At 39.8% G+C, this 24,207-nt stretch overlaps 1 protein-coding gene across 5 annotated transcripts in view; it reads left to right on the top strand.

The window, feature by feature from the left end:
• The window catches only part of RECK (reversion inducing cysteine rich protein with kazal motifs), a 92,373-nt gene that overhangs the window by 55,020 nt on the left and 13,146 nt on the right, over window positions 1-24,207 (top strand). For all 5 annotated transcript variants that reach the window (XM_064380051.1, XM_064380059.1, XM_064380063.1 and 2 more), the window contains 5 exons: window positions 10,243-10,455; window positions 15,171-15,307; window positions 18,673-18,813; window positions 21,311-21,499; window positions 23,961-24,083. In XM_064380051.1, the coding sequence (XP_064236121.1) occupies window positions 10,243-10,455; window positions 15,171-15,307; window positions 18,673-18,813; window positions 21,311-21,499; window positions 23,961-24,083 (803 nt within the window). The remainder of the gene's footprint in view (window positions 1-10,242; window positions 10,456-15,170; window positions 15,308-18,672; window positions 18,814-21,310; window positions 21,500-23,960; window positions 24,084-24,207) is intronic.

Raw genomic sequence — 24,207 nt, 5'->3', positions numbered from 1 at the left:
ATCTTTTTTAAAGTACTTAGATTATTACTTAGAGTGAGACAATTGAGATATCTTTACAACTGGTGATAGATTATTAGCCAGTAAAAACCTGACTTAGAGATTGAGTGCATTTGAAATGTTTGAAGTTAAACTTAAGCACATAGTTCTGTTCTGGCTTCTGGTAATGGTAGAGTAGCTTGTATGAGCATAACAGCCCTGCCAATACCAGATATGAACTCTGCACAAAATATAAAAGAACAGTTGTTTTGAAGGTATTGGAGACTGATAAAAAGCAGGAGGGTCTACATTTTGTTTGTTTGTTTTGTTTTTTGAGACAGAGTCTTGCTCTGTCACCCAGCCTGGAGTGCAGTGGTACAGTCTCAGCTCACTGCACCCTCTGCCTCCCAGGTTCATGCAATTCTCCTGCCTCAGCCTCCCAAGTAGCTTGGATTACAGACGCCCACCACCACACCTGCCTTTTTTTTTTTTTTTGTATTTTTGGTAGAGATGGGATTTTACCATGTTGGCCAGGCTGGTCTCAAACTCCTGACCTCAAGTGATCTGCCTGCCTTGGCCTCCCAAAGTGTTAGGGTTACAGGCGTGAGCCACCATGCCTGGCCAACATCTCTTGAAACATAGAAACCACACTGAGCAAAAGCCACATTTCTCCACTTCTTCCTCCTAGGCATTTTCAGTTTTCTTTCACAGGGAGTAGAGTTCAAGCAGAAAGCAGCAGTCTTGGCCTAAAGAATAAGATATCAGAGTTTGGTGCTGCCAGAGAGGCTAGATATTGAAGAAAAAAATTCTGCTGGGCGCAGTGACACATGCCTGCAGTCCCAGTTACTGGGGAGGCTGAGGTGGGAGGATCACTTGAGCCCAGGAGTTCTGGGCTGTAGTGCTCTATGCCAATCGGGTGTCCACACTAAGTTCGGCATCAATATGGTGACCTCCCAGGAGCCGGGGACCACCAGGTGGCCTAAGGAGGGGTGAATCGGCCCAGGTCAGAAACGAAGCAGGTCAACCCAGGTCAGAAACGAAGCAGGTCAAAACTCCCATGCTGATCAGTTGTGGGATGGCTCCTGTGAATAGCCACTGCATTCCAGCCTGGGCAACATAGCAAGACCCTATCTCTTAAAAAAAAAAAATCCCACAAGGGAGGAGACCACAAAAAGAAATGTCCCAGAATCCATAAACAGACTCCCTTTAAGTTCTCGGCTGGCTGACTCCTAAATTGTACTTGTGCAGGATGAGACTACAAGGAACCCAGGGGAAGGTGAACATAGATTATAGCAGTTAGCAATTGCTGGGCAGACAGTTTAGAATTCAGATCATGCCAAGTTAGAAGGACCTAGCAAACCCCATAAGGGCCATGACATCCAAGAACTAAGGGTAAAGCTGAAAAACCTTAACAAAACCTGAAGCTGCCTCCAGAAGAATAAGGTATTTGTCAGTAATTTAACCGCCTGCTAGTATGAAAACAACATTCCTCCGAAGAAGATAACAAAATCCTAAATCTTACAAACTATCATGTATAATGTCCATCATACAATCAAAAACTACTAGAAATGAGAAAAAATAGGAAATATGACCCATAGTTAAGAGAAAAAACAGGCCAGGCATGGTGGCTTATGCCTGTAATCCCAGCACTTTGGGAGGCCAAGGTGGGAGGATCACCTGAAGTCAGGAGTTCGAGACCAGCCTGGCCAACATGGTAAAATCCTATCTCTACTAAAAATACAAAAAAAAATTAGCCGGGCATGGTGGCACATGCCTGTAATCCCAGCTACTCCAGAGGCTGAGGCAGAAAAATCACTTGAACCCAGGAGGCGGAGGTTGCAGTGAGCCGAGATAGCGCAGTTGTACTCCAGTCTGGGCAACAGAGCAAGACTCTGTCTCAAAAAAAAAAAAAAAAAAGGAGAAATAAACAATCATACCCACTGGTGACCCAACTATTGGAATTAGCAGATAAAGAATCTAATTATGATAAATATATTGAAAGATCTACCAATAAAGATAGATACAAGTGAGATGGGGAATGGGGGAGAGCTATGGAAGCTCTAAAAAAAAATCACATGGAAACTCTAAAACTGAAAAATGTAATATCTAAAATAAATTTATTGTAGGGAATGGGAAATAGACACAGCAGAAGAAAAAGGTCAGTGACCTGGGAGATTGCTCAATAGAAATTATCTAAACTGAAGCACAGAGAGAATAAGTGATATAACATCTGTAATAGTAACCCAGAAGAAAAGGAGAGAAAGGAGCAGAGAAATATTTGATTAAACCTTGGCTGAAATTTTTCCAAATTTGATTGAATACATTAACCTACTTTTTAGGAAACCTTAGTAAACCCCAAGTCAGATAAATACAAAGAGAGACACACCTAGCACATCATAGTCAAACTATTGAAAACCAGAGGCAAAGAGAAATAGTTAAAGCAGGCAAAGGGAGGAAAAAAAGACAATTTATATATGATGAAATAACAATAAAAATGACAATGACTTCCTTTCAGAAACAATGGAGAACCGAGACCATCAAGTAGTATCCCAAGTAGTATCCTTAAAGTACTCAGGAAAAAAAAGAATCTTATATTCAGTGAAAATATTCTTCAAAAGTAAAGGTATTTCTAGATATTACCCAAACAAACAAACAAAAAAGTTAGAATTTTCTGCTAGCAGTCTCTCACTATAAGAAATTCTCAGTCTGAAGGAAAATGCCACATGAAAACTCAGACCTATAGGGCACTGGAATTGGTAAATGTTGGTAAACATGAAAAAAAATTTTTTTTCTTTTATTTTTCTTTTATATTTTATTTTTCAAAAGCAATTGGTTAAAGCAAAAATAATAACAATGTATTATGGAATTTATACATAGAAGTAAAATATATGATATATAACAGTAGCAAAAAGGATAGGACAGAGGTAAATTATTATACCGTTATAAGTTTCTTACATTATTTGTGACATCGTTTAGTATTAATTCAAGAAAACTAAAATGATGGACATATATTATGCCTAGAGCAACCACTAGTTTAAAACATAATACAAAGAGATATAGCTAAGAAGCTAATAGGAAATATGAAATGGAACACTAAAATAATACTTGGCCCATCCAAAAGAAGACAGAAAAAAAAGGAGACAAATTGAAAACCACAGCAAAATGATAGACTTAAGCCCAACTATATCAATAATTACATAAAAGTAAATGAACTAAAAACATCAATTGAAAGGCAGAGATTGTTAGAAAGACAAAGAATATTATTGGAGATAAAGAATATCACCTTATAATGATAAAAGTTCAATTTATCATGAAGATACAATTAACCTAAATATATATGCACCTAATGTCAGATAGGTGCATATACTCAAAATACTTAAAAACAGAAATAAACACTAAAGAGAGAGAAATAGTCAATCATATTCAGAGATGTTAACACCCCTCTCTTGGTAATAGAACAAATAGAAAAAAAATCAGTGAGGATACAGAGAATTTGAACAACATATGCTGGGTCAAAAAGCAAGTCTCGACCACTGTCAGAAGATAAAAATCATAAAAAAGTATATTTTCTGAACACAACAGAATCAAATTGGAAATCAATAAAAAACTATATTGAAATCTTCCCAAATACTTGGTAATTAAACAAATGCTTCTAAATAATCTATGAGACAAAGAAGAAATCACAAAGGAAATTAGAGAAGACTTGCAACTGCATGGTAATGAAAGCACAATATATCAAAAATTGTTGGTATGGCCAAGTGGTACTTATAAAGAAATTTATAGCTTTAAATATGTATTTAGTAAAGAACAGTTTTATTTTTATTTTAGTATTATTGTTGTTGTTATTATTATTATTATTATTGAGACAGCGTTTCGATCTTGTTGCCCAGGCTGGAGTGCAAGAACGAAATTCTTGGCTCACTGAAACCTCTGCCTCCTGAGTTCAACCAATTCTCCTGGCATAGTCTCCCAAGTAGCTGGGATTACAGGCATGCACCAACACACCCGGCTAATTTTGTATTTTTAGTACAGATGGGGTTTCTCCATGTTAGTCAGGCTGGTCTCAAACTCCTGACTTCAAGTGTTCTGCCCGCCTTGGCCTCCCAAAGTGCTGGGATTACAGGTGTGAGCCACCACACCCAGCCAAGAAGAGTTTTAAACCAATAATTTCAGTTTCTACTGTAAGAACTTAGAAAAAGAAGAGCAAATTAAACCTGAAGTAAGAAAAAATTAATAATAAGAGCATAAATCAATTAAATATGAGCCAGGGTGTGGTGGCTCAGGCCCGTAATCTCAGCACTTTGAGAGGCTGAGGAAGGTGGATCACCTGAGATCAGGAGTTTGATACCAGCCTGGCCAACATGTCAAAATCCCATGTCTACTAAAAATACAAAAATTAGCCTGGTGTGGTGGTGGGCAACTGTAATCCCAGCTGCTCAGGAGACTGAGACAGGGGAATCACTTGAACCCGGGAGGCAGAGGTTGCAGTGAGCACTGCATTTCAGCCTGGGCGCTCCATCTCAAAAATAAAATAAAATAAAATAAAAATAAATAAATAAAATATGAAGGAGAGAGCACTAGAGAGAATTCACAAGGGTAAAATTTAGTTATTCAAAAAGATTTTTTACATGATGCATTCTTTGTCAAGACTGTTTAAACAATAGATAGATATGTAAGGTCTGTTCTCGCCGAGTTTAAAAGGAAAGAAACTGAGGCCAGCACAAGAAGATCTGATGCGAAGGAATTTATTCAGGCTCCCAGATGAGGTTCTGCAGTCTGACAGGAGGGGCCAGAGAAGTCGCATGGACTCCTCTCAGACAGGGGGTTTTATAGGGAGTGAAACAGCTTGATTGGTTGTGGGAGAGCAGGACTGCTATTGGGTAAGTTACAAGCCTTTACCTAGGACTTGGCTTGTTGTTGGTTGGAATTACTCGGCTGCTATTGGTTGTTAAGACTTGGCTGCTATTGGTTGTTAAGACTCGGCTGTTATTGGTTGTTAAGACTCGGCTGCTATTGGTTATTAAGACTTGGCTGCTATTGGTTGTTAAGACGCTAGGGTTACCACACCTTGTTTGCATACTGGGCTCTTTTAAGGGAAGGTCAGGCTGTGTGAGCATAGGAGAAGGGAGAAAGCCTGAGCATGTCTGAGCTCGCCTGAGCTCGTCTAGGCTTGTCCGAGCTTTTGAAATGAAGGTGGTGGGGGGGGTCTGCATCCGTGCTCCCGGCGAGGCAACCAGCCTTACAAGATACATACATAAAAATTACCAATAATATCAGAAATAAGGATATCACTATAGATTTTGAGAACATTAAGAGGATAATAAGGAATACTGGCTGAGCATGGTGGCTTACGCCTATAATCCCAGCACTTTGGAAAACCAAGGCAGGTAGATCACTGGAGGCCAGGAGTTCAAGACCAGCCTGGCCAACGTGATGAAACCCTGTCTCTACTAAAAATGCAAAAATAGCGAGGCATGGTGGCACACACCTGTGATCCCAGCTACTCAGGAGGCCGAGGCACAAGAATCGCTTGAACCTGGGAAGCGGAGGTTGCAGTAAGCCAAGATCACACCCACCACACTCCAGCCTGGGCAACAGAGCAAGACTCTGTCTCAAAAAATAAAAGGAATACTATGAACAACTTTATGCCAGTAAATCCTCCAATTTAGATGAAATTGATGCATTCCTTAAAAAGCAAGACTAATGTAAGAAGAAATGAAAATTAGGATTATTCGTATAAGTATTAGAGAAATTGAATTTGTAATTATAAAGCTTCACACACAGGAAACTTCTGGCTTTACTGGTAATGCTTACCAAACACATTAAGGGAAAAATTATGCAAATATTATACAGAATTTTTCAGGAAACAGATAACATATTCCAACTCCTCTGATGAGGCCACCGTTACCTTGATACAAAAACCAACATAGACGTTAAAAACAAGATAACTAGGCCGGGCGTGGTGGCTCACACCTGTAATCCCAGCACTTTGGGAGGCTGAGGTGGGTGGATCACGAGGTCAGGAGATCAAGACCATCCTGGCCAACATGGTGAAACCCTCTCTCTATAAAAAAAACAACAACAAGATAACTATAGTCCTATATAATTCAGAGATGCCAAAATCCTCAATAAAAGATTAGAAAATTCAATTTAAGTGCATTAAATTGATTTTCAACAAGAGCATCAAGGCAATGCAATGCAAAAACAAACATCTTTTCAGCCAGGCATGATGGTTCACACCTAATCCCAGCAGTTTGGGAGGCTGAGGCAGTTGGAATGCCTGAGCTCAGGAGTTCCAGACCAGCCTGGGCAACATGGCAATACACCATCTCTATCAAAAATACAAAAAACTAGCTTGGCATGGTGGTGTGCGCCTGTAATTCCAGCTGCTCAGGAGGCTGAGCGGGGAGGACAGCTTGAACCTGGGAGGTGGAGTTTGCAGTAAGCGAAGATCATGCCACTGCATTCCAACCTGGGTGACAGATGAGACCCTGTCTCAAAAAAAAAAAAAAAAAAAAAAAGCCAGGCATGTGACTCACACCTGTAATCCTAGCACTTTGGGAGGCAGAGCTAGATGGATCATCTGAGGTCAAGAGTTCAAGACCAGCCTGGCTAACATTCTGAAACCTCCTCTATATTAAAAATACAAAAACTAGCCAGGCATGGTGGTGGGTGCCTGTAATCCCAGCTACTCGGGAGGCTGAGGCAAGAGAATTGCTTGGACCCAGGAGGCAGAGGTTGCAGTGAGCCAAGATTGTGCCACTGCACTCCAGCCTGGGCAACAAAGCAAAAACGCCATCTCAAAAAACAAAAAAAAAGAGAAACATCTTTTCAACAAATAATACTAGAATAATTGAATATCTTTATGGAGAGGGAAAAAAGAGAACATCAACCTGTGTCTCACTCCATACACAAAAATTGCTTCAAGATGGATCATAGAAAAAAAAAACAAAAAAAAAAAAACAAGATGGATTATAGAACTAAACATATAAGCTAAAAATATAAATAAAGCTCATAGGAGAACATCTTCACAAACTTGGTGTGGGCAGAGCTTTTGTAGACAGGACACAAAATATACAATTTTAAATGAAAAAAGTTAATTAGACTTCAACAGTAAAAACTTGTGTTTTCCAAAAGACATCATTTAAAACTTGAAGGGGCAAGTCATAGACTGTGATGGAATATTCAACATATCATGCACAGGTGTGTGCATACACACGCACACACACACACACGCACACACATTTGTCAAAGAACTTGTTTCCAGAATATATAAACAACTCCTACAACCTCATAATAAAAAGTACAACAACCTAATTTTTAAATTATGCAAAAAACTTTCAAAGACAAAGAAGTATATCAAAATGGCCATTTAATTAAATATGTGAAAACATGTTCTACATCACTAATTATCAGGGAAATATAAATTAAAACCACAATGAGCTATCCCTTCACATCTGTTAAAATGGCTATTATAAAAAAGATGGAAGATAACAATTGTTAGCAAGGATACAGAGAAAAGGAAAGTCTTGTACACTGTTGATGGAAATGTGAGTTAGTGCAGCCATTATGAGAAACAGTATGGAGGATCCTCAAAAAATTAAAGATAGAAGGTACCATATGATCCAGCAATTCCACTACTAGGTACTATATCTAAAGAAAAGGAAATTAGCATGTTGAAGAGATATTTACTTCCATGTTCACTGCAGCATTATTTACAATAGCCAAGATATGGGATCAACCTGTATCCATCAATGAATGATTGGATAAAGAATTTGTGGTATATATACACTGTGGAATCCTATTCAGCCTTTATAAAGAAGCAAATTCTGTCTTTTACAACAACATGTATGAACCTGGAGGACATTAAGTAAAATAAGCCAGGCACAGAAAGACAAATACTACATGATCTCACTTATATGTGGAATCTTAAAAAAAAATCAAACTCATGGAAGCAGAGAATAGAATAGTGGTTACCAGAGAGTAGCTGGAGAGGGTGGTGCAGGAGGAGGAGAGGGAAGAGAGGGGGAGAGGATTGGGAATATGTTGGTCAGATGACACAAAATTTTATTTAGACAAGAGGGATAAGTTAAAGAAATCTATTATATACAATGTGGTAACTATAGTTAACAGTGAGTTATATACTTGAAAGTTGCCAAAAGAGTAGCTGTTAAATGTTCTCACCACAAAAAAGTGATAAATAGGTGAGGTAATGCATATTTTAATTAGCTTAATTCAACCATTCCACATGTATACACATTTAAACATACTATGTTACACACAACAAATATATAATTTTTGTCTATTAAAAAAATTTTTTTAAAGAAATAGCCATCTAGTACATTAAAGTGTTCATTATTATTAGTGATGACAAAATACAAATTAAAATAGCAATTCGATGCCTCCTCACCCTCACAAGAATGCCTAAAATTAAAAGACTGGCAAGCATATGAAGCAAGTGGAATTCTTATAGCATGTTACTACTGGGAGTAGAAGATAGTTGAAGGACTTTGGAGCTTTTTTTCGGTTTCTTCAAAAGTTAGATCTATGACCTAACAATTTTATCCTGAAGCATTTACCTAAGAGACATGAAAAAATATGTCCAAAGAAAGGCTTATCTAGTACCCTTATTCATAATAACCCAAAAAATGGAAGAGAGGACCCAAAACATCTATCAGGAGAATGAAAGAATATATATAACATGTGATGCTTCCAAACAATGGGATAGCGATGGATGACTCTTATATTGAGCAAAAAAAAACCCGACACAAAATACATTCTTGACACACGAGATCCAAGAATAGGCAAATGTAATCTATGGAAGATCAGAATATCCTTTCCTCTGCTGGAAGCAAGGATTGACTACAGTGGAGCACAATGGTACTTTATAGAGTGATGAAAATGTTCTAGGCCAGGCGCAGTGGCTCACATCCATAATCCCAGCAGTTTGGGATGCTCAGGTGAGCAGATCACTTGGGCCCAGGAGTTCGAGACCAGCCTGGGCAGCATGACAAAACCTTGTCTCTACATAAAATACAAAAATTAACCAGGTGTGGTGGTGGGTGCCTATAGTCCCAGCTACTCGAGAGGCTGAGGTGGGAAGATCACCTGAGCCCAGGAGGTCATGGCTGATCATGCCACTGCACTCCAACCTGGGTGACAGAGTGAGAACCTGTCTCAAAAACAACAACAACAAAACAGTGGAGGTTTCCAGTGACTGTAAAACATGATACAGCAACAGATTGAATTCAGAAGCAGATATGAAAATCCACCTGAGTTTTAGTAAGCCAGACATTACGTAGATTTGCAAAACTGTAGAGTAGTCCTACTCTTCTCACTAATGTTTATTTTGGAAAATAGTTATTTTTCATAAGAATAATATTTATATTAACATGTAATGGATTTATTATAATTTTAAATAACTTAATAACTACTTTAAAATCTGCTTAAATTTTTTTCAAGATAGGGTATTGCTATATTGCCCAAGCTGGCCTTGAGCTCCTGGGCTCAAGCAATTCTCCTGTCTCAGCCTCCTAAGCAGCTGGAATTAGAGGCATGCCACCACACCAGCTATTTTTTTTTTTTTATTTTTAGTGGAGACGAAATCTCTCTATGTGCCAGACTGGTCTCAAACTCCTGAGCTCAAGCTATCTTCCCGCCTTAGCCTTCCAAAATGCTGGGATTGCAGGTGTGAGCAACTGTACCCAGCCTAGTGCAGGCAAAGTTCATCTATGGTGATATAAGTATAAATATAGTGATGGCCCCTGAGTTGCAGTCAGCAGAGAGGCATTAACTCAACAGGGGTACAAGAAAACTGGCTGAAATGTTGGATGTGTTCCTTAATTGATTTAGATGTGCTTATGGACGTACACATTCGTCAAAGCACATCAAGCTGTACCCATAAAATCAGTGCATTTTGATTTCTAAATTATCTTGCCATTTTTAAAAGTTGGCCTCATAATATTTATTTTATGAAATGAAATGAAATGGGACAGTATGGGGATAATAGTCTTCTTTGGAGCATTGTGAAGTTTTAAACTGCCTCACAAGAATCTGTTAAAAAGAAAACATGCAATCAGAGTTGAATGCTGGTGTCTACATTGGAACTTCATACAGTCGAAGCTGATATTCTTTCATGGGTTGTATGTGCTTTCTTCTTTAAGAAAACCAGACTTTTCTGATGCATTACTATGTCAGGATTTTACTCATTGCTTCTCTCTAGAAAATAATTGCCTCTTGATTCTTTCTGGCCTTTTTTCTCTTTAGGCCAACAGAACTTTTCAGGAGTTGTAATGCACAGTCAGATCAAGGAGCCATGAATGACATGAAGTTGTGGGAGAAAGGAAGCATAAAGATGCCATTTATCAATATACCTGTTCTCGATATTAAAAAGTGCCAGCCAGAGATGTGGAAAGCAATAGCTTGTTCACTGCAGATTAAACCTTGTCATAGTAAATCCCGGGGAAGTATTATTTGCAAGTAAGTGTCTTTCATCCTAATGGTTCTCCCATTTTGATTCAGACCCTCCATAATCTCTAGCCAGAGCCTATCCCACCACTTCCTTTGCCTGTCACCCCCATATGTCAAATGCTTTCCCACTTTTTCCTCCTCTAGTTAAAATACTGCTCCCCTCATCACCCACCCACTGCCTATGTCTCCTCTGAAATACCAGACATTTCTGTACAGTCTTCCCAGATTTCTCCAGCTGAAAGTAATTTATCCTTACTACGGCTTCCTACAGACCTTTATTTGTACCTCTCTTATGGAACTTAGTTCATGAAACATTTATTAAATGCCTCTGATGCACAATTCTATTTTTATATTTTAATTTGTGTATTTGTCTTATATTCTGTTAGACTTTGCTCTTCTTAAGGAGCTTATTTGGCCAGTCATGGTGGCTCACACCTATAATCCCAGCACTTTGGGAGGCCAAGGCAGGTGGATCACTTGAGGTCAGGAGTTTGAGACTAACCTGGCCAACATGGTGAAACCCCATCTCTACTAAAAATGTAAATATTAGCTGGGCGTGTTGGTGGACACTGGAAATCCCACTTACTAGGGAGGCTGAGGCAGGAGAATTGCTGGAGCCCAGGATCACGCCACTGCACTCCAGCCTAGGTAACAAAGCAAGACTCCATCTCAAAAAAAAAAAAAAAAAAAGAACTTCTTCCTTGCACCATTTTTTGTGTATCCTCTTTCCTCTTTTTCTCCTCTTCAGGTATTAGCATAATCCTGACACACAGTAGGTATTCTCTAAATGCTTGCTGAGTAAACGAGTTAGTGAATGCAGTCATTAAGCCCTGTTTCTAGTAAGCTTTTTTTTTTTGAAATGGAGTCTCGCTCTGTCACCCAGGCTGGAGTGAAGTGGCGGGATCTTGGCTCACTGCAACCTCCTCCTCCCGGCTTCAAGTGATTCTCCTGCCTCAGCCTCCCAAGTAGCTGGGACTATAGGCACGTGCCACCATGCCCAGCTAATTTTTTGTATTTTTAGTAGAGACGGGGTTTCACTGTGTTAGCCAGGATGATCTTGATCTCCTGACCTCATGATCCACCCACCTCAGCCTCCTAAAGTGCTGGCATTACAGGCATGAGCCACTGATCCTGGCCTCTAGTAAACATTTTTGAATGGTTTGCTTAGGAAATCCAGGATCAAGTAAAGATAGGAGCTGCTATAGTGGGTGAAACCAAAAGCATTTAACACATAGTAATCTGCCCATTGTTCTTCACACATCTTTTTTCCCAAAAGTTTTCTAAAACCAAGTTACTATCTAGCCCCTAAGTGGCTCAGTGCTGCTGGGTGCCTTATTAATTTCAATCTTAAACAGAGTCCAGTCTGACGTGGCTTGGGGATAACCTGATAGGGGACATGGCTTGGGGATAACCTGATTATCTGACATGGCTTGAGGATAAACTGATAGGAGAAATACTGAGGTATAACAATTAGGTGACAAGCATCGCAACAAGAGGGGAGCATGTAGACTCTTAGCACAGAAAACTTGTAGGAGTCACATCCCTATTGAAGACTAAGAACATTTTAAAGTAGTGGACTTTCCTGTTGTTATAGACCAGACACTAATTTGATAACTAAAAAGAGCCTTAAGAAAAGACAAGGGGCTCTTAAAAATCATCTTAGAGGGAGAGATATCCAAGATGGCTGATCACTAGCAGCTCGGGTTCGTAGCTCCCAGTGAAAGCGCAGAGAACGAGAGGACACCACACTTTCAGATGAATATTTGTTGCTCACGGACCAAGAGATTCCCAGCGGAGGAGCCCCACAGGTCACCAGGGCAACTCTTGTGGCTGGCGCGGTGGTTTTGCTGGCGCCTTAGCGCGGCAGTTCTTGGTGCAGAGTCCAGAGATTCCCGGGCAGAAAAGCACCATCAATCTTAACACCGCTGTTTTGGCCGGCGCAGTGGATTGCTCAGATTTCGGCGCTGGGAATCAACAAGTTGGACGTCCGCTCAGAGACCTAGTTAGAAAGTCGGTAATTACAAAGACGACAGAGGGATAAATATATAATGAAGGGAAGAAACCAGCCTAAAAAGGCAGAGAATACTCAAAATCAGAATGCCTCTCTCTCTACAGGGGATCGCAATTCCTCATCAGTAACGGAACAAGGCTTAATGGAGAACGAGTGTGTTCCAATAATAGAAGCAGGTTTCAAAAGGTGGGTGATAAGAAACTTCTGTGAATTAAAAGAACTTGTTCTAACCCAATGCAAAGAAACTAAGAACCTTGAAAAAAGGTTTGACGAAATGTTAACGAGAATGGACAATTTAGAGAGGAATATAAGTGAATTGATGGAGCTGAAAAATACAACACGAGAACTTCGCAAAGTATGTACAAGTTTAAACAGTTGAATTGATCAAGCAGAAGAAAGGATATCAGAAGTTAAGGACCAGCTCAGTGAAATGAAATGAGAAGACAAGATTGGAGAAAAAAGGATAAAAAGGAATGAGCAAAGCCTCCAGGAAATATGGGACTATGTGAAAAGACCTAATTTATGTTTGATAGATGTACCTGAATGTGACGAAGAGAATGAATCCAAGTTGGAAAATACTCTTCAGGATATCATTCAGGAAAACTTTCCTAACCTAGCAAGGCAGGGTAATATTCAACTCCAGGCAATACAGAGAACACCACAGAGATATTCTTCAAGAAAACCAACCCCAAGGCACATAATCGCCAGATTTATTAGGGTTAAAATGGAGGAGAAAATACTAAGGGCAGCCAGAGAGAAAGGTCAGGTTACCCATAAAGGGAAACTTATCAGACTTACAGCAGATCTCTCAGCAGAAACCCTACAAGCCAGAAAAGAGTGGGGACTAATATTTAACATCCTTAAAGAAAAGAACTTTCAACCCAGAATTTCATATCCAGCCAAACTAAGCTTTATAAGCGAAGGAAAAATTAAATCTTTGTGAACAAACAAGTACTTAGAGACTTCACGACCACCAGGCCTGCTTTACAAGAGTTTCTGAAAGAAGCACTATACATATAAAGGAACAACCAACATCAGCCTTTCCAAAAATATATCAAAAAGCAAAGAGCATTAACACAATGAAAAATTTACACTAACTAATGGGCAAAACAGCCAGCTAGCATCAAATGCCAGTATTAAACTTATATATATTCTAATTGGATAAAAAGCCAAAACCCATCAGTATGCTGCCTCCAGACCCATCTCACATGCAACGATACACAAAGACTCAAAACAAAGAGAAGGACGAAGATTTACCAACCAAACAGAGAGTAAAAATAAACAAATAAACAAAAAGCAGGAGATGCAATTCTCGCCTCTGATAAAGTAGACTTTAAAGCAACAAAGATCAAAAGAGGCAAAGAAGGACATTACATAATGGCACAAGGATCAATGTAACAAGAAGAGCTAGCGATTCTATAGATCAACAAGACAGAAAATTAACAAGGACATCCAGGGGCTGGGCGCGGTGGCTCACGCCTGTAATCCCAGCACTTTGGGAGGCCGAGGCGGGTGGATCACGAGGTCAAGAGATCGAAGCCATGCTGGTCAACATGGTGAAACTCTGTCTCTACTAAAAATACAAAAAATTAGCTGGGCATGGTGGCGCATGCCTGTAAATCCCAGCTACTCAGGAGGCTGAGGCAGGAGAATTGCCTGAACCCAGGAGGTGGAGGTTGCGGTGAGCCGACATCACGCCATTGCACTCCAGCCTGGGTAACAAGAATGAAACTCCGTCTCAAAAAAAACAAAAAACAAGGACATCTAGGACTTGAACTCAGACCTGGAACAAGTAAACTTAATAAACATTTATAGAACTCTCCACTTCAAATACACAAAACATACATTACCACCTCACACCTATTCCGTAAGTGACTACATAATTGGAAGTAAATCACTCCTCAGTAATCCCATAGCATTTCATAGGTTTAAATGAAATATTGGTTGGCTGCTTGTTTGTTATTTTCTTCCCTTATTCCTTCCTGTCTACATCATTAAGTATAATTATTGGTATAAAAGAGGTTTTCAATACCCATTACTAAACTGCATTCTAGCCTGGGCAAGAAAGCAATACTCCCATTCTCTCTCTCTCTTTCTCTTCCCTTTTCTTTCTCTTCTTCATTCTTTTTTTTCTTTCTTTCTTTCTAAAAAAAAAAAAATCATCTTAGAGTCAGAGCACTTTGGTTAACATGTCATTTGGCTCATTCCTCTGCTTCTTGTAGGTAAATGTCCAAACGGTACAAAACTGATGTTTTCTGGGAGTGATAAACACAGATTCTAAAAAAAAAAAAAAGAAAGAAAAAAGAAAAGACAAGGAAGGGAAGGAGAAAAGAGGCAAGCAAGCAAACAAGCAGGCATAAGGTCCTGGAAGTAAGGATATATGATTTTTGCAGAGAGTAAATCAGACTAGCTTTATTTAATTTCCTTTCAAAGATACTGGAAAGCCACATTACTGGTAGTAACAGTACGAAGAAGTATACAGTTTGAGTAAGGGCCTTGGTCTCAGACAAGAGAAAGTTAGGGATGCTTTGAATTTATTATTCAACCTGAGATCTACTGTGACTCCTGTTTTCTTTTGCCATACTTAACCAATTATGAAACATGTTAAGTTATAAAAACTCACTTTCTGGAAAGCTTCAGAAACAAGTGATGCTGACTAGACAACATGAGGAGGTTCCTCAAGCTCTAAATTTATGTGCATTTTTCTTTCAAGATCAGATTGTGTGGAGATTCTTAAAAAATGTGGAGACCATAACAAATTCCCTGAAGACCACACAGCTGAAAGTATTTGTGAGCTTCTGTCACCTACAGATGATCTGAAGAATTGTATACCTTTGGATACATATCTTAGTAAGTACTTTTTTGTATGCGTGATTTTAGATTTCAAATACTTCTCTCTTTCAACTATTTGTTTTGCTATTTGTTCTGGATGAGCATTTATCTGTTGAGAACATGGGGTTCAATGATACCATCTCAATCAGACTCTTGTTTGCTTGGCCTTTTTGGCCCAGGAAATAATTGTTGTCTTAAAGTATGTAAACAGAAGTGATTTTTCTATCAGTCTGAGAAGATATGAACTGTTTGTTTTCAGTCAGGAATTCTAAGCAGTGACTCAGGAAGCCAGCATTCTCAGATAACAAGCTCCATATCATTGCTGTCTTCTTACCATATTAATGACTAGAAGGTGGAGTTTTCCCTTAGAGACTATCAGCTTTTTGTCATCAGAGTATCGGTGGATAACAGCCAGACATTGGCTTGGACTTACCCAATAGGGTATAAAAAATGATAGTCTAGCTTAATATGTAAAAATGGAATCTATCTCACTGCTTCGGTTTCTATCTGCCAAATACTCCTGCCGAGAGATAGAAGAGCATGTTGCTATTTCATTGACGGATCCTGGAGCTGGAGCTCAGCTTCTTGGCAGTGAGACCAATACATGGTGGAAACCAGGGGATGACAAGAACTCCTACACACTCAGTAGTTAAGATAAGGGAAGTGTTCAGGCTGCCACCAGGGGGCATCGGTGCCATGAGCTGGCTGCAAAGGCAGACAGTGAAATCAGCTCCTATTGCTTTGTTTTCCTGTGTTAAATAAGATTAACAAAAAAACAAAACAAATAGAAGTAAAAGAAAGCGCAAAAGAGGCCAGACGCAGTGGCTCACACCTGTAATCCCAGCACTTTGGGAAGCCAAGGTGGGCGGATCACGAGGTCAAGAGATCGAGACCATCCTGGCCAACATGGTGAAATCCCATCTCTACTAAAAATACAAAAATTACCTGCATATGGTGGTGCGTGCCCATAACCCCAGCTACTCGGGAGACTGAGGCAGGAGAATCCCTTGAACCAGGGAGTTGGAGGTTGCAGTGAGCTGAGATCGTGCCACTGCACTCCAGGCTGGAGACAGAGCAAGACTCCGTCTCAAAAAAAAAAAAAAAAAAATAGTCCAGGGCTTCATCATCAGGAATCCAGGCTCCTTTATCTTTCTCCACCATCCTTAGCATTTAGCTTCAGTTATCAAGATAACTTCATGTACTTTGTCATCACAACATGGCTCTCATAGTTCTAGCTACCATATTCTAATATTCTAGTTCCAGACGGTAAAAAGGAAGGGAGAGAGCAAACAACTTCTCCCTAATCACACTGTCCACCCCTAGTTGTAAGGAAAACTGAGAAAGGTTATTTTTTTAACTTGGGCCCATTGCCACCCTAAAATTGGAGATCTTTTAGTAACCAGGGAGAGAAAAGTATGTGCTAGATTTGTAGCTGGTAGTAAATACCATATTTTCTCAAGACCAACAAACTGTGTCCCTTAACCTTTGTGACCAATATTGCAAAAAAGAGAGTATTAGACTGGAATTTAGACCTTTGTGACTTTGAGCAGATCACTTCTTTGAGCCTCAGCTTCCCTACTTATGAAATAATTAGGCAAGATAAGATGAGCTCTGTAAGGTCTGTTCTCGCCGAGTTTAAAAGGAACGAAACTGAGGCCAGCACAAGAAGATCTGATGCGAAGGAATTTATTCAGGCTCCCAGACAAGGTTCTGCAGTCCAACAGGAAGGGCCGGAGAAGTCGCATGGACTCCTCTCAGAGGGGGGGTTTTATAGGGAGTGAAACAGCTCGATTGGTTGTGGGAGAGCAGAACTGCTATTGGGTAAGTTACAAGCCTTTACCTAGGACTTGGCTTGTTGTTGGTTGGAATTACTCGGCTGCTATTGGTTGTTAAGACTTGGCTGCTATTGGTTGTTAAGACTCGGCTGCTATTGGTTGTTAAGACTCGGCTGCTATTGGTTATTAAGACTTGGCTGCTATTGGTTGTTAAGACGCTAGGGTTCCATACTTTGTTTGCATACTGGGCTCTTTTAAGGGAAGGTCAGGCTGTGTGAGCATGGGAGAAGGGAAAAAGCCTGAGCATGTCTGAGCTTGCTTAAGCTCGTTCGGGCTTGTCCGAGCTTTTGAAATGAAGGTGGGGGGGGGGGGTCTGCGTCCGTGCTCCCGGCGAGGCAACCAGCCTTACAAGCTCCAAGGGCCCCTATACCTCTGTTAGTCTTAGAGTCTGAGTCTGGCCTAAAATCAAGTAAGCAACACTTAATGTATTTATAATTCTAGATTCTATTACAGCAGTCAAATATTTGTGTAGAAGGAAACTATATCAATGGGAGGAAAATTAAGTATCTAAATATCACACATACTTTATATCAAGTGAGACTCTTCCTTGGCCATGATTTCAGAAGTTAAATATAATCATGGTTTAGAGTCCATACATATTACCATAATAAATTATCATTTATGGTAAAATATGCTAAACTATCCCTCTTAGACATAAGCACTTAGACATAAGCACTCCTATCTAAAATATACCTGTCACTTCTATCCTCTGACACTACTTATTACTTACAATTTTCTTATTTATTTATATACACACATATACATACATAGCATTTTTTTTTCTTTTTCTTTTTCTTTCTTTTTTTTTTTTTTTGTTGAGACAGAGTCTCACTCTGTCACCCAGGCTAGAGTGCAATAGCACAATATCGGCTCACTGCAGCCTCCGTTTCCCGGGTTCAAGCAATTCTCCTGCCTCAGTCTCCCGAGTAGCTGGCACACACCACCATGCCCAGCTAAATTTTGGGGGGAAGTTTGGTTTTTTTGTTTTTCGAGTTTTGTTTTTTTGTTTTTGTTTTAAGAAAGAGTCTCACTCTGTCTCCCAAGCTGGAGTGCAGTGGTGTGATCTTGGCTTACTGCAACCCCTGCCTATTTTAGTAGAGATGGGATTTCACCATGTTGGCCAGGCTGTTCTCAAACTCCTGGCCTTAGGTGATCTGCCTGCCTCAGCCTTCCAAAGTGCTGGAATTACAGGCACGAGCCACACTGCACCTGGCTCGTACATAGTATATTTATTGTCTGTTTCTCTACTAGATGTAAACTCTATGTTAGAGACTTGTCTGTTTTGTTCATCACCTTATCTCCAGTGCCTAGAACCCTGCCTGAAATATTGTAGATTCCAATAATTTTAAAAATGAATGAATTTATGTTTATGCTAAATTCATCATTTCACAAATGAAAGAATCTCAGTGTTTTAATAGCTTGGTAGAATCAGGCCTTGCTTTATGCTCATGAGCTCTTCATTTATTCCAGCCATAAGTAACTCAGATAATTTACAGATCTCTGTTACTCTTTTAGATTGGTTAAACTAATCTGTTTTGGTTTTTTCAGGACCAAGTACTTTAGATAACATTGTAGAAGAAGTGACTCATCCCTGTAACCCAAATCCTTGCCCTGCCAATGAGCTCTGTGAAGTAAACCGAAAAGGGTGTCTATCTGGAGATCCCTGTCTTCCATACTCTTGTGTTCAAGGTAAGAGGTAGGTGGGTTTGAGAAGAGGATGGATAGGTGCTGCTAGTGTTTCGTTATAGGAGCTATCTTTCTTTTTTTCAATTCTGCTCCTTCTGTAATATAGGGGTTCTCTTTGGAGTGAAATTGCAAGGGACTTCATATTTTATATTATATTTTTCTATAATGTTTGAGATTTTCTCATTAAACATATATTATTGATATAAGCAGAAAAAGACAGATGCTTATAATTTTCAGTTGTTATTTAAATTGTAAACTAATAATAATAATCTAAAACTTGACTCTCATAATGAGTTACAGGATTCTAGACTATGAAAGAAAAGAAGCTTGGAGCAGCTTTTTGTACTTTCTCTTCTATATTGTAATGTTTTCGAAAATATACTTTACATTGTTCATGTTTTTTCTTTTCTTTCCTTTAGTATACAGAAAAATAGCATACTCAATAGAATGTATAGCTATCTCCATAAAGATTAATGTTATGTTGAAATGTATATAACTTTAAGGCTGAAGGATTTTTATACCATAGAATTTTGATAGTCTTTAGCTTTCTATCAATCCCTTTAGGCTATAGTTGTTGCAACATTTTGCTGCTTTTTATCTATTTCTCAATTGAGAATGTTTATCATGTCAGAATCAAGATTTTTAAAAACTTTTTTTTTTTTTTTTGAGACAGAGTTTCCCTCTTGTCACCCAGGCTGGAGTGTAATGACACTGTATCATCTCACTGCAACCTCCACCTCCCAGGCTCAAGTGATTCTCCTGACTCAGACTCCTGAGTAGCTGGGATTACAGGTCCCTGCCACCACGCCCAGCTAATTTTTGTATTTTTAGTAGAGACGAGGTTTTACCACATTGGCCAGGCTGGTCTCAAACTCCTGACCTCAGGTGATCCACCCACCTCAGCCTCCCAAAGTGCTGGGATTACAGACATGAGCCATCATGCCCATCCTTAAAATATTTTTAAAGTAAAATAAAGCAAAAGATGAAATAAGCATGATATCTCAAAGGATCATCTATAATATATGTGTAATACTATATATATCAGCTATAGAGTCATAATAAATCTTGTCAAAATTGGAAATGTTGGACTGTTTTAAATTTCAGGATAGTACTTTCTGTTCATTTACTGTTATATAATTTAGTCAGATATTTTCTTTGGCAAGAAAATAAAATAGTTACTTAAAATGGTGACATCTGTATTTCATATTGTTTAAATATAGAATTCAATTCAGAATTCTCTTGTTTTTGTTAAACTCAGAAAGCCCATCATACAATAAGATAGAAAATGGATTTTCCCTAAGCCCACCCAAATATTCAGTTTTTCCTTGAATTTAAGGTATACTTGGTTTCCATCACTAAAAGCTTTTCTGAACAATATTATTCCAAAAAATACTGGCTGGGCACGGTGGCTCATGCCTGTAATCCCAGCACTTTGGGAGGCTGAGGCAGGTGGATCACGAGGTCAGGAGTTCGAGAACAGCCTGGCCAATATGGTGAAACCCCGTCTCTACTAAAAATACAAAAATTAGCCAGGCATGGTGGTGGGCATCTGTAGTCCCAGCTACAGGAGAGAGGCTGAGGTAGAAGAATCGCTTGACCTCGTTGGGGGGAGGTTGCAGTGAGCCAAGATTATGCCACTGCATTCCAGCATGGGTAACAGAGTGAGACTCTGTCTCAAAAAAAGAAAAAATACTGTCAGTTTCCCTATTCCATTTTTTAAAAATATCTGTGACTTTAAAATATTTTTGACTACCCCCAAAAATAAAAAGCTACATATCTTACAGCACTTTTGTACTGAATGATAGGTAACTTTGGGGTATAGATCTTTAAATACCACCATCCTCCAGAACATGGAATTTTCATTTGAAAGGGTATGTTTTTGGCCAGTGAACTAAAGCAATTCCTCAATTTGGTGAAAGTTCTATTACATAACCTTTAATAGCGATTTAGTACCTGTAAGACTTGTAAGGTTTGTTCTTGCCGAGTTTAAAAGGAAGAAACTGAGGCCAACACAAGAAGATCCAATGTGAAGGGTTTATTCAGGCTCCCGGGCGAGGTTCTGTGGTCCGACAGGAGGGGCCAGAGAAGTCGCACGGAAGAGACGTGGAGTTTTATAGGGAGTGAAGGAGCTCGATTGGTTGTGGGAGAGCAGGACTACTATTGGATAAGGTTACAAGCCTTTGTTTGCATACAGGACTTGGCTGCTATTGGTTAGAATTACTCAGCTGCTATTGGCTAGAAAGACTTGACTGCTATTGGCTAGAATCACAAGACCCCACTTGCATACTGGATTCTTTAAGGGAAGGCCAGGCTGTGCGAGAAGGGGAGAAGGGAACATGCCCGAGCATGTCCTAGCTTTCGGACAAAAGTGGGGGGGTGTGCGTCCGAGCTCCCGGCCAGGCAACCGGCCTTACAAGACTTTTGTCAGGTATATATCTAATGTGATAAAACAATGTCATCGAACAGTATCATTTCTCTCAGCTAATTTTTGTTTGTACAGGTTGCAAACTGGGAGAAGCTTCTGATTTCATTGTACGTCAAGGGACACTAATCCAGGTGCCATCATCTGCAGGGGAAGTTGGTTGTTACAAAATCTGTTCATGTGGACAAAGTGGACTCTTAGAAAACTGTATGGAAATGCACTGTATAGACCTCCAGAAGTCTTGTATTGTTGGAGGAAAAAGAAAAAGTGAGTCTTGACCTCTGTTTTTGTTTTTAATATGAGATTAGTTATTTTTACTTCATAGGAAGAATATTGGATAGATTCTCACCAAAGAGTAAGGTCTGTATATCAGATACTCCAGGGCAGTATTTTTCAAACTATACAGAGCACTAGGATTTCTTTTTTTTTTTTTTTTTTTTTTTTTGCGAGACGGAGTTTCGCTCTTATTACCCAGACTGGAGTGCAATGGCGCGATCTTGGCTCACGGCAACCTCCGCCTCCTGGGTTCAGGCAATTCTCCTGCCTCAGCCTCCTGAGTAGCTGGGATTACAGGCACACACCACCGTGCCCAGCTAATTTTTTGTATTTTTAGTAGAGACAGGGTTTCACCGTGTTGACCAGGATGGTCTCGATCTCTTGACCTTGTGATCCACCCGCCTCAGCCTCCCAAAGTGCTGGGATTACAGGCATGAGCCACCGCACCCGGCCCAGCACTAGGATTTCTAAGGAACCCTTTTAGAAGTCCCCTCAAGAAGGGGCTAATGGCTAATAATATTTATTGAATTCTAATTATGAGCTGAACACAATGCTAAGTCTTGCCTTATATTATCTCATTAAAACCTCCAAGTTACTCTTTCATACAGGTAATAATAATACCTGTATTACCCTTACTGCATAGATGAGGAAGTTGATGCTTAAAGAGATCACCCAGCTGGTAAATGACCAAAGCTGATTTCTGCTTCAGTTCTAGTTGACTCCAAATCCCTTACACTTCACAGGCAAAGCTACAGGTAATCTTCCCCCAACCCTTTCCTCAGGCATACCCCACCCCACCCTCACTTCACCAGAAGTGAAACTCGAATTTTGACATCTTGGAGAGCAAATGGGTATAGGAACTACACTGTTAGGAGTTTGGGAAAAAGTACATTAAAAAGTGCCTCCCTTTGACCACCTTCCCTAAAAATCTTAGGTTTCACTCCTTCCTTAACTATCTTTTGTTTATAGCCCAAACAACTGTTCATGTCAATATATGACTTCAGGGCCTGGCATGGTGGCTCATGCCTATAATCCCAGCACTTTGGGAGGCCAAGGCGGGTGGATCATGAGGTCAGGAGTTCGAGACCAGCATGACGAATATGGTGAAACCCCATCTCTACTAAAAATACAACAATTAATTAAAGTATAGTGGTGCATGTCTGTAATCCCAGCTACTCAGGAGGCTGAGGTGGGAGAATCGCTTGAACCCGGGAGGCAGAGGTTGCAGTGAGCTGAGATTGCACCACTGCACTCCAACCTGGGTGACAGAGTGAGACTCCGTCTCAAATATATATGTATATATATATACACACATATATACATATATGTATATATATATACACACATATATACATATATGTATATATATATACACACATATATACATATATGTATATATATATAACTTGAAACAGTTGTGAAAAAACACCACTTTTGAGGATCTGTTCCCTCCCTGCATGTTCAGTCTGCTACCCCATTTCTACTCCCACCCCCTACCCCTTCAGCCATAGTAGTTCAGCTTTTATATTCTTTTTGGTTTAATCTTTTGTTGAGAAAGAAGAGTGCTCATAGCTAAAATTAGCTCTCAAATTTCTGCCTTAGAGCAAGTCAGGTATTTATCTCTTAATCCATATTCCGCTTGACTAAACTATAAAGGTAGATACTTTGTATAAAAGAAAATATCAGGACAGATTCATTCCTTCTGTAACATTTGACTGACTAAATGCCTATTCTGTACAAAAGAGCATACCAGTGCCTTATGAAGCTGAAACTGGGATGGGGATGAGATCATGCTTTACGTGATAAGATGAGAGAATTTAAGCCAAAAAAAGTTGCAGACCAAGTGCTCTTCTGGGAGCTAGGCATTCCTGCCAGGTCATCAGAAGAGTCTTTGATCCAAAGATGGCATCCGGTCTGTCCCCGAAGAGATAAGCATTCAAAGCAGAAGGGGCAGCTGGAAACTTTCTTAGAGGGTAGGGAACAGCCTGGTAAGACCAGCACTTTAGGGCCTTGGAGGAATATGGTGGGAGGCAAATATGAAAATATAAATACCACAGATTTTACTCTAGTTGGTATATTCAAAAGTCATCTTTCAAGAATTTCTGGCTGGGCACAGTGGCTCATGCTTGTAATCCCAGCACTCCGGGAGGCCGAGGCAGGCAGATGGCATGAGCCTAGGTGTTCAAGACCATCCTGGGCAACATGGTGAAACTCCCATCTCTACAAAAAATATCCAGATGTGGTGGTGTACACCTGTAGTCCCAGCTACTTGGGAAGCTGAGGTGGGAGGATCACCTGAACCTGGGAAGTGGAGGTTGCCGTAAGCCGGGTTCATGCCAGTGCACTCCAGTCTGGGCAATAGAATGAGACCCTGTCTCAAAAAAAAAATTTAATATGTGCTCTGTTTCTCAATGTGTGATATAGATCAACATTTTCTTTCTCTTTCTCTCAGGTCATGGAACATCCTTTAGTATTGACTGCAATGTCTGTTCTTGTTTTGCTGGCAATTTGGTGTGTTCTACCCGCCTTTGCCTCAGTGAGCACAGTTCAGAAGATGACCATCGTACCTTCACAGGTGACTGCGATTGCCCAGAGTCTGTCCTCAGGGGCCATCATTTCTTTGCACACATTTTTGTTTTCAAGGCAGCTTCTCCAGTCTTAACTGCAAATATACACAATAAAATAAATACAGAATCTAA

Source organism: Aotus nancymaae, unplaced genomic scaffold (assembly GCF_030222135.1).
Source record: "Aotus nancymaae isolate 86718 unplaced genomic scaffold, 86718_ANA_hifiasm-v0.15.2.pri h1tg000003l, whole genome shotgun sequence".
NCBI classification, from domain to species: Eukaryota; Metazoa; Chordata; class Mammalia; order Primates; family Aotidae; genus Aotus; species Aotus nancymaae.
The sequence above is the reverse complement of the archived record's forward strand: the minus strand, read 5'-3'. Positions and strand labels throughout refer to the sequence as shown.